The 11,302-nt window shown below is 33.7% G+C and overlaps 1 protein-coding gene across 1 annotated transcript; it reads left to right on the top strand.

Moving 5' to 3' along the window:
• The first annotated feature begins 7,670 nt into the window (after positions 1 to 7,670).
• On the top strand, positions 7,671 to 8,630 carry LOC114632344 (taste receptor type 2 member 117-like). Its single transcript, XM_028780881.1, has one exon. It carries the CDS (start codon positions 7,671 to 7,673, stop codon positions 8,628 to 8,630), a length of 960 nt encoding a protein of 319 aa, XP_028636714.1.
• The last annotated feature ends 2,672 nt before the right edge of the window (positions 8,631 to 11,302 follow it).

Below are 11,302 nucleotides of genomic sequence, written 5' to 3'. Positions count from 1 at the left end.
GCTACTAGGTCCTTTTCTGATAGTCAAAACTACAATGAGAACTCTGCCAGTCTCCCAAGTGTAGCCAGTTAATTGCTCTCAGTTAGTAACCAGACTTTCTCCTACTCAGAGCACATTCCAAGAGGTTGTAAAACACTTCACCAAAGTTCATAAAAATGGAACTAAGGATTTATTATAGGTGCTAGGACAGAAGATAAAATATTGACTGGAATTTTCTATATAAAACTTCACTAATAACTTAGTTATGGTATTTAACCTTCAGTGAACCTGTGGAGCAGTGACAGATGATGGATGTTTAGTCAGATAATTACTCATAATGCATATGTATGTGAACACGCTCTGTTGTAAACTTTAATTTATGATTTATGATTTGATTTTTTGTGTGAACCTATGAACTGTTTAACATGTAGTCATGTGTTCTGAAAAATGTATAAATACTGAAGACAAAGAGATGAGAAGTAAAAAAAGAAATTTTTTGCCTTTTCCTAATTAGAGAAGAACTTTTTATCTTTCCCTACTTAGAAGAATTTTTCCCTTTTACCCTTTAGGATATTACCGCTTTTCCCTTTAGATTGCTTTCATAGGAATCTTTTTAAAACTTAGTAATAAACACCATAATCTCTTCTCTAAGTGTCCCTTTTTCTTCCTGAGACTTTTGACTATAAGCTCAAAGTTAAAGCTGTGCAGCCCCTGCTGAGATAGAACAAAGGTCACAATGCTTAATCAATCTTCTGCTGTTAGGCTACAGGTATTAATTGCCTAAACCAGCAGCCTTTTACCCTCAGAAAGAGCCAGAAAAATTTTAGGCTTTTTTTTTTTTTTTTAGAAATTATCAGGAGTTAAGTACAGTAAGAGAATTAAAATGTCCTGAAACCCTCAGACTTTAAGCCATCACCAGAGTCCTACTCCATGCCTTCTATCTTATTCAGGCCAGGAGGCTCCCCACAGAATGACAGGATGGAGGAAGGAGAGAGAGAGAGAGACAGAGAGAGACACAGAGAGAGAGAGACAGAGTGAGAGACAGAAAGAGGGACAGAGACAGAGACAGACAGAGACAGAGAGACACAGAATGAATGAATCAGGAATACCCCAAACTGTCCACATTTAGTAAATATTATTTTAAAAGAAAAAAATTCCCTTAACTTTTAACATTGCAATTAAAAATTACTTGAAATGATAACTTTTTGTTCTCTTTGTTTTTTCCATGGTATATATGAACACTTGTTCTCCTTAATTATATTCTATCTATAATGCTAATACCCACTCCCAAAGTATCAGAGTATACAATGAATTTTGAAGAATGAAGAGTCTTTTAAAACTAGACTTTCAAATAATTACCACTTCAATTATTTAAATCTGCTGAAATATCTTCTCTGCATCATGGACCTAAAATGAAGTAAAAATCTAAGGCCAGGATGGAGGACTTGAATTCTTCTCAAATCTGTCTCTAGAACTATGATTTACAATACTGAAGTAAAATAAATAATGTAGAGAAATAGAAGTAATTCAAAGATGCTTCTCTTTCTCAGCTATTGGAGCTCTCAGAAGAGGAAAACTTAATTCAAAAAACAGTTAGTACAAAACTAGTATGTTTTGAATACCGATTTGCAATGTAAATATAGTGGATACTTAACATAAGAGAGTTCATTCCCTTCTTATATAAGAAGTAAGTTTTTATATTATTGTTGTCGTTGTACTTGTTTTTGTTGTTATTTTGAGGGTTTCTCTGTATCCCCTTGGCTTTCCTAGAAGTCACTCTATACAGCAGCTGGAGTTAAAGGTCTGTGCCACCACTGCTCTGCGGTTCTACTGTTGTTTTTGTTGTTGTTGTTGTTGTTATTGTTTGTTTGTTTTTAATTTTAACTAGAGGATAAAGTTAAACCAGGGAGCTAAATAAGCAGACTAATTCAGACAATTTCAGGCAGCAGGTATTAATCTCTGATTTTACATAACTACATGGGTATATCTTACTCTTCTGTCCTGAGCTCATGAGAATTACTCAAGTGGCTTTTTCTTAAGTCACCTGTCCAAAGTTTGTTTTGACTTCCTTAGAACAACAAAGTAATTGACAGCCACAGTAAGGAATATATATAGGGTTACCCTCTAGCCTGTGGGGATGAGTTTACCTATATTCTTTTCTTACTAAGCATGTTTCTGACATTAATAAAATGCAGAGCCTCTTGTAGAGACCATCAAGGCCACAACAAAAATACATACATAAAGTTTATAAAATAAGAAAGATTTGTTTTGTTTCTATTACTTTTGTGTTATTTGATATTTTTGATAAGAACACATCATGAGCTCTCTCTTCTGAAGTATTTATTATTTATGTCTTTAAAACAAACCACTTCCCACAAGGTAGCTTTAAGTAACAAGATTTGGGTAAAGCTTAATTAAATAAAACTGTATATATATATATATATATATATATATATATATATATATATATATATATATGTTTGTGTGTGTGTGTGTGTGTGTGTGTGTGTATGTATGTACATAAGATTAAAACTCCCTGTGATTACTTTGTGGAAAATGTGGAAGCTAACCAACATTGAAGTTCACTTGCTCAATGTCAACCTTGAGATCTTCATTAGGTTTTGGCAAGAGAACCTATGCCTTGTCACATAGCCTATCCCTTTTCAAAGGGTCTCAATAGAAAACTGATCATATTTAGAGAAAATGAAATTTAGATAAATTCAAGACCTTACCACCTAGAGGAAGGTAATAAAACAAGCAAGCACTGCAAGGAGTGATATCCCTATGCAATAGTTCTAGTCTCTTTATTAGATGTGAACTAAGTCAAGCTCACACTCAAGAGCATGGCATAGCTTACACAAACAAATGGAAAGCAAGAGGCAATCTCATTCCAGATCCTCTACTACACTCATTGAGTGAGAAAAACTACCATTCAGATGTTGACCTTCAGGTCTATTATGGCATTGTATATGAAACTATCCCCCTGGGTTTTGTCAAATATATTCTAAGAAACAAAGAAACAGAGTGCATGCAGGTTCTTGTTTGAAAGATGTTGCCTGTCATGCTCATGTAAAAGGGGTCCACAGTCGAACATGAAATTCTATCACTGTTTGGTTACTAGTAGTGTTAAAGTTCTCTTCCTTATTTATTGGACTAACCACAAAGAAAAAAGGACAGCACTGTGACATACAGTGATTTCAATTCAGGCTTATTATACCTCAAAGAGAACAAACTTGCCCCTATTCAGGTATTTCATGTTTTGCTTTCTTCATCTTCCAAGGTTAAGGTTTCACTTGAAGCTAATAATCTCATTTACTCACATGCAGAAGCATAATATCTTATATTTTACTGCTATACTTCTATTTGCAAACCCATGCATAGCTTTTGGTTTTATCACGTCAGCTAGTAAAATTTGGAAACCCAGTACCTAGATTACAATACAAAAATTAAAAATTTTGGGAGGATTGTGATCAACTGAGATGTGCCTAAGTAAACTGCTACCACTGATGTACCATGTTTTAAAATTCTTTCATTAGTTTTGAGAATTTCATATTCTATATTTTGATAAATTTTACCCCTCTACCCCAAGTCCTCCAAGATCCACCCATTTTCATATCTATAAAACTTTGTGTCAACATTTTTCCTTAAACCTAACAATTCTATTGTATGTTGCCCATAATCTCTTGGGAGTAAACAACCACATTCAGATTGGATTTAAATACTGTGATGTGAAAATATTCTTTTGGAGAAATGAACAATAATCTACTCTCCCCTATTTGGAACTGGTGACATGTCAAAACTACAAAAGTTTAACTTGGGGACCTAATGAATTTTATTGGTGTTACAAATGGAAATATGTATGAAGGATTACTAATATTAATATAAGTAACTCAAAAGACAGAATCATCACTAAATTCTCACCCTAGCATGGGTCCATATAGCTGGAGACTTCAGTGCATTGCATAACCTGGAGATCCTGCAGCTCAACAAGTTGGAGGGTTTCTTTTCCAGGTGATTCAGTTGTCTTAAACCTGTTTCTTTCTTTTTTTTATTGGATAGTTTATTTGGATTTCAGATGTTATCCCCTTAACCCAATCCCCACCCCCTGCCCAGGAACCCCCTATCCCATTGCCCCTCCTCCTACTTCTCTGTGGATGTGCCTTTACATACCCCCCCACTCCCACCTCCCCACCCTCAAATTCCTCTACACATGGCATCCAGCATTCATGGGACCAAGGATCTCCTCTCCCACCTATGCTCAACAGGGCCATCCTCCCTTACATATAGAACTGGAGCCTTAGATCCCTCCCTAAGTGCTCCCAGGCTGGTGATTTAGACCCTGGGATCTCTAGTTGGTTGATATTGTTGCTCTCCTCATGGGGCTTCTGTCTTGACTCTAATTCATCCATTGGGAACACCTTGATCAGTTCAATGGTTAGCTGTGAGCATCCACGTCTGAATATGTAAAAGTCTGGCAGACCTCTAAGGACACAACTATATCAGGCTCCTGTCAGCATGCACTTCCTGATATCCAAATCAGCATCTACCTTTGGTGACTGCACATGGGATGAATACCCATATGGAATTGTCTCCAGACTGCACCTCCTTCAGTTTCTGTTCCAAACTTTGTCACCATATGCTCCCCTGAGTATTTGTTACTTGTACTAAGAAGGACTGAAGTGCCCCCACTTGGTCTTCCTTCTTCATGAGCTTCATGTGGTCTGTGAGTTGAGTCTTGGGTATTTCAAGCTTCTGGGCTAATTTCCAATAATAAGTGAGTGAATACCATGTGTGTTCTTTTGTGATTGGGTTACCTCACTCAGGATGATATTTTCTAGTTCCATTCATTTAACTAAGAATTTCTCGAATTCATAGTTTTTAAGAGCTGAATAATACTCCATTGTGTAAGTGTATCACATTTTTTTGTATCCATTCCTCTGTTGAAGGACATTTGGGTTCTTTCCAGCTTCTGGCTATTATAAATAAGGCTGCTATGAACATAGTGGAGCATATGTCCTTGTTATATGTTAAAGCATCTTCTGGGTATATGCCCAGGAGTGGTATAGCTGGGTCCTCCGGTAATGCTATGTCCAATTTTCTGAGTAACTGCCAGACTGATTTCCAGAGAGGTTGCACCATCTTGCAATCCCACCAACAATGGAGGAGTGTTCCTCTTTCTCCACATCCTTGCCAGGATCTACTATCACATGAGATTTTGATCTTAGTCAGTCTTACTGGTGTGAGGTGGAATCTCAGGAATGTTTTGATTTCCATTTCCCTGATGACTAAGGATGCTGAATATATCTTTAGGTACTTCTCAGCCATACCAGTTTCCTCAGTTGAGAATTCTTTGTTAAGCTCTATACCCCATTTTTAGATAGGGTTAATTGGTTGTCTGGAGTCTAATTTCATGAGTTCTTTGTATATATTGGATATTAGCCCTCTATCAGATGTGGGATTGATAAAGATCTTTTCCCAAGCTGTTGGTTGTCATTTTATCCTATTGACTGTGTCCTTTGCCCTACAGAAACTTTGCAGTTTTATGAAGTCCCATTTGTCAATTCTTGATATTAGAGCAAAAGCCATTGGTGTCCTGTTCAGGAAATTTTCCCTGTTTCATTTCGCTTAGCTTGTCACAGACTCATTTAGTATCATAAAATAAATATTGATTGAAAAATATACATCAAATTATTATTATTGGCATATTATTTTGACATGGAGAAATAAAATCATAGTTGATTAAACTTTCTGTGAATATTTGAATTTTGTGTAATCATTCAATCAAGCACTCAAAAATAAAAATTAAAATAATATACAATTAATTATAAATCAAACAGATAGATTAACACTGGCTTTGGAATAGGTGAGGGCACTTTACTCTGAGGCACTCATATTTAATGAAAGTTTTGGTATAATTACAGAAAATTGACAAACAGAAAAGTGCATCATTTCCAATGTACTGCATTCTGCATTCTGGATTTTGAATTCAAGCAGTCTTTTAATTTTATTGTGCAGATGAAGTGTTGGAATAATGCTGTGTACTATTCTCAGCTTCTGTAGAAAGACTCTCTCCTCAGGATCTGCTGTTGGTGAGGAGGAAACTGTAATGATTCCAAGTCACAATTAAAGTTATCTGGAAGAGCTCTGTGAATGTGAGTATAATTCTTGCCTGAAATCCAAGTCCTGAGGCTTTCCTGAAAGCCCATGAAGACTCACTATCTGTACCCATTCCACTCAGCTCCACCCCTTATCATGTTTCTATTTTTTTGTCTTCATACTGAACTCACTTTGCTATTTAGAAGAAAGCAAGCCACAGGGAACATTCTACCTCTACACTGAAGGTATGTGTGTTGTTCTGTTCATAGATGTTTCCTTGATATGTGCCACAGCAGCCCATTATCAACATGCTAGCTACATGAATGGTTCTTACTACATAAATGATGGATGATTCTGATTCTTCAAATTGTTTGCTTTCTTTGCTCAGTATTCCTTCATGGACTGAATGTACTAATATCAAAAATTCTAAATCACTTCATGTGGTTTGTTGCCATCTACACTACATTTGTCAACCACTCCTAAATTTAGTTCATTAAGTCCTATATTGCTCTTTATATACTGAATTATCAGTGTATCAAATTTCTCATTTCTTCATCTTTCCTAGAATATATGACATCCTTCATCACTTTTGGTGACAGTGAGTTATATTTAAAATGAAGACTCTGGATGCAGTTGACTGTAGTCACGTACAGTCTGATGGTGTATCTTGATAATGAAGAAGCTGTTCTAACAATCAAAGGAGACAGCAGGAATAAAGAAGTGTCTTGCTTTGTGGTTTAGCTAATCTTCATCTTGACTGGCAACAGCACAAAAGTTTTCCATCTTAAATTCATGGATAGCGAAGACTTAATGCATCAGGTAACATGTAAAGCATAGCAAAAGCATGAAGAGACCAACTTATACAATACTAAGCATGATCCATATGTACCATAAATATTGACCAATATGGATACATTATAGAAGAATTTAAAAATATTTTGAATCTCAATAAATATGTACGTATATGTGAGTATTGTATTTATGAATTCATGTAAGTGACATAAAACGGCAACCTTATGTTTACTACTTAAAATTGAAACTATAAAGACTGTCATGACATTATGAAACATCATAACATGAGAGTTAAGGAACTCATCTTGCAAGGTGTCTGAAATTTGCAGTACTTATAAAGCCTTTTCCTAAGAAAGTTCAGTATCTGTTAATATTTTACTGTTTATTGTATATATTTGAGAATTTATAAAATTGTTTTGCTCAATACACAGTCATAACAAAACACATACATTGATGCTAATATAGAAAAGTTATGAAAATAGTATGTTTAAATTTTCATGCAAGCATGTGAGTTCCTACCTTTCCTTTCTCATTGTCTAGAAAATGCAACAGGAGCTGTGTGTGAGCAAAGAAGTTCTGGTCTGGCACTCCTGAGCTATGTGAGGAGACACACTTTCATGGAAAGATATTCAGGCTCCATCACTGTCAAACTTTTGCTCCTTTGTTAATGTGTGGGAAAGAGTTAAGAAAAAAAGCATGTTATAAGAATCAACTCAGAAACTGTCAAAAATTGTCTAAACAGTAATTTTAAAAATTATATTTCAAATGGATATGTGAGCAAATCTTTATAACTAATAAATAAAATGCAGCATCTTTTGAAGACAATATTTATTATTTTCCATACCACACTCGCAATCATTTTATTCATGGAATTAATAGTTGGAATTGTAGGAAATGGGTTCATGGCCTTGGTGCACTGTATGGACTGGGTTAAGAGAAAGAAAATGTCATTAGTTAATCAAATCCTCACTGCTTTGGCAATCTCCAGAATATTTCATCTCTGCTTTTTATTTATAAGCTTAGTCATCTTCTTTTCATATTCGGGTTTAACTAGGACTTCAAGGATGATACAAGTCATTAATAATGTTTGGGTTATAGCCAACCATTTCAGCATCTGGCTTGCTACAGGCCTCAGTGTATTTTATTTTCTCAAGATATCCAATTTTTCTAACTCTCTTTTTCTTTATCTAAAGTGGCGAGTTGAAAAGGTAGTTTTAGTCACACTGCAAATGTCACTAGTCCTCTTGATTTTAAATAGTATACTACTGAACTTAGAAATTAATATATGTATAAATGAATATCAAAGAAACATATCTTGCAGCTTTGTTTCTTATTATCAAGCAAATTGTCAAAGGCAGTTGTTAAGCATTCACATTATTTTCCTGTCTGTCCCCTTTGTTTTGTCCCTATCAACTTGTCTTCTGCTCATCTTCTCCCTGTGGACACATCACAAGAAGATGCAGCAGCATATTCACAGAAGCAGAGATGCCAGCACAATGGCCCACGTCAAAGCCTTGCAAAATGTGATTTTATTTTTCCTATTATACACCATTTTTATTCTGTCTGTCTTAATACAAATTTGGAACCATAAATTACTAAAGAAAAATATTTTCACTGTATTTTGTCATGTTGTATATATAGCTTTTCCTTCATTCCATTCATATCTCTTGATACTGGGAGACATGAAGCTGAGACAGGCCTGTTTCTCTGTTTTGTCGTGCCTGAAATTCAGGCCAAAGTACGTAGATACGTTAGATCTCTAAAACACTATAGATTATGTTGCATATTCTAGATGAAGGTTAACCAATACAAATGTCTTTTATATTTTTCATTTTTTATATTTTAAATATCCTTTTACTTTGACTACATTAATTTGATTTTTGTTTGCAATTGTCACTGATTAAAACTGTTACTAATTTAGCTGTTGTGTACAAGGTTATTTCTTTATATACATATCAAAAAAGTAACTCACTGTTACCCAATAAAACATAAATTCATCAAAATTTTACAAATTTTCTATAAAGCAACATTTACAGAGATTTTGATTCATGGACTATACTATATGGGTTTTAATATCCATTAAAAACTGTGACAAAAGCACATAATTGAAACCATTTAATATAAAATGTGTGAATAAAAGTTTATAGAAGAAATGTGTGGTATAATATAGAATTATAAATGAGTGGGAGTAAAAGTAGTTTATTAAATACAGACCTCAATTTGGAATTATTTTTGCAATTCTTTGGAGCCACGACTCTCCTGTGTTTGAGTTACGTATATATTTTATTAGTTTCATTATCAACTATTCTAAACTACTTTCATAATTATTAAGTCATTGTAATTTACATTTGTATGTGCAATATATGTTAATTTAAGCAACAAAGTACAATCTATTATATTGTAAGTCATAATTATAAGAAATGAACATTTATGATACTTTTAATATATTAATTTGAAATATATTTTTGATTGAATTCCATAATATCATGTGTAATCACTTATTGCTGACATAAATACAATCAAAAGCAGGCTTTCTTATATATACTTGTTCCTAATATCTATTGTACATTAAAATTTATAAACATATAAAATTAAATTAATTCATGAAATGTCAAATAATTGTACAATATGATACATAGGCAGTAGATCTTGGTGAGATTCCTAGTGTTTTATGTAGTAAAATCTTTAACACGATTCTGAATATTGTGGAGATGAAGAATTCTTTGCTCAGTCATAATTTTATTACTAAAAATTTCTGCATCAAATTTATAATATACTTTTCCATCTCTGACAAAGTAAACACTCATTCATTATAAAATATTTATAATTAATATCTATTCATTGCACCATTTGACCATATTTTAATGAGAAACAGAACCTCTGTAATGAAGAATTTAATATCTCTTACAAGCAGTTCTGAGGAGAGTTATATTCTTCTATTTGTCATGTTTTGTTTTGTAAGATTTTATATTAATATTCTAAAATTTTAAGGCTTCTTATCCAGGTTTACTTATGGAATAATATTATTCCCACACAAAACATACAAATAAAATTTTGTACGGTCAAGTAAACAGAGTAAGAGTCTTGAAAAGTCTTCAATAGCTGTCAGGTGGGACAGCACATGCCTGTATCCCAACCCTTTAAAAGCAAAGATAACGAAAACCTACAATTCCAGGCCAACTTAACTGTACAGTGACCTCCATTTCACTTAAGGATACTTAGAAAGACCCAGCATAAACCTAAACAATCATTAGTATGTAACAGTAATTATTTCTGTATGATATCTTTAATTAATGTCTGTATCCTTATTTAAAACTTTTGATTAATGCTCAACAATAAGTAAAACTTCTGACAATAAAAAAGTGAAATAGAATGTTAAAATATAATTGATAAGATTAGTTTATTGAGCTTTAAGATTCTATATGATTCTTACTTTCATATGTTATGAAGCGTCTATCTCCTGACACCAGTAAACTTAATGGCATGAGAGAATTACAGACAGAGTTCAGAACCACAATCTCTTATAAATTATCTTCTTGGCTTTCTAAAATCTGTTAAAAGATCTGCACAAATTGTCACTTGTAAAGATCTCTTGTGTAGAGAATGGTTTCATTGCATCCAGAAATTATAGGGAGTAATTCTAGTGGAGATTATTCTATTAAAGCAAACTGGAATTTACTACAAATTAAATAGAACACATATTTTTACATATATTTTGTGTTTTCCTGTTACCTCATTTAGATTTTTATCATGAATTGGTGATGATTATTTTTATACTCTAGACAATAAAATAAAAAAATTCCAAAAGAATAATAATTATGCAAATAAGGGAAGAATTTTATTTGTCAAAGTATACTGAATTTACATAAAGATGTGATTATGAAGGTGGACACTTCCAAATTTGATAGCTTCACAGGTCACACATAAGTAGATAGAGTATAACCCACCTACCATGAAAACGATTTTGCACAATTAGTTTATCATTACCTAACAACATTTGTAGAAATATGTACTGTGATATACTCCAGAGGAGACATTCAGCCCAGATAAAGCACTAAAGGCAAACCAACCAAATGATTTCACCCATATCCAAATTATTGAATCATTCCGTTTACGTGAGTTCCTTATGCGAGGATGGGTAGAGGGTTACCTTCTTACAGGGACATGGGTGTCTCCAGATAGCTACATCTATAAGGGGTCTATTGCAGCAAAATTCAGCACTTAGGAAAAATGGAAGGCCTGCAAGCAGTTGAGAATCAAAAAATTCTCCTCTCCCCAGTGGTTGTTGTTGCCTAAATAACCTACAATAAGAGCCTTGTGCCTTGTGCATTATAGGAACAGCCCTAACCTTGGTAATTCTTACTGGTATTTTTTGGTATTTTTTTCCTCTCACTGGAGAAACTTCAATTTAAAGGAGACAACAAGAGACAATAAG

This window comes from Grammomys surdaster, unplaced genomic scaffold (assembly GCF_004785775.1).
Source record: "Grammomys surdaster isolate TR1022 unplaced genomic scaffold, NIH_TR_1.0 373, whole genome shotgun sequence".
Classification (NCBI taxonomy): domain Eukaryota; kingdom Metazoa; phylum Chordata; class Mammalia; order Rodentia; family Muridae; genus Grammomys; species Grammomys surdaster.
This window is presented reverse-complemented; position numbering and strand designations above follow the sequence as displayed.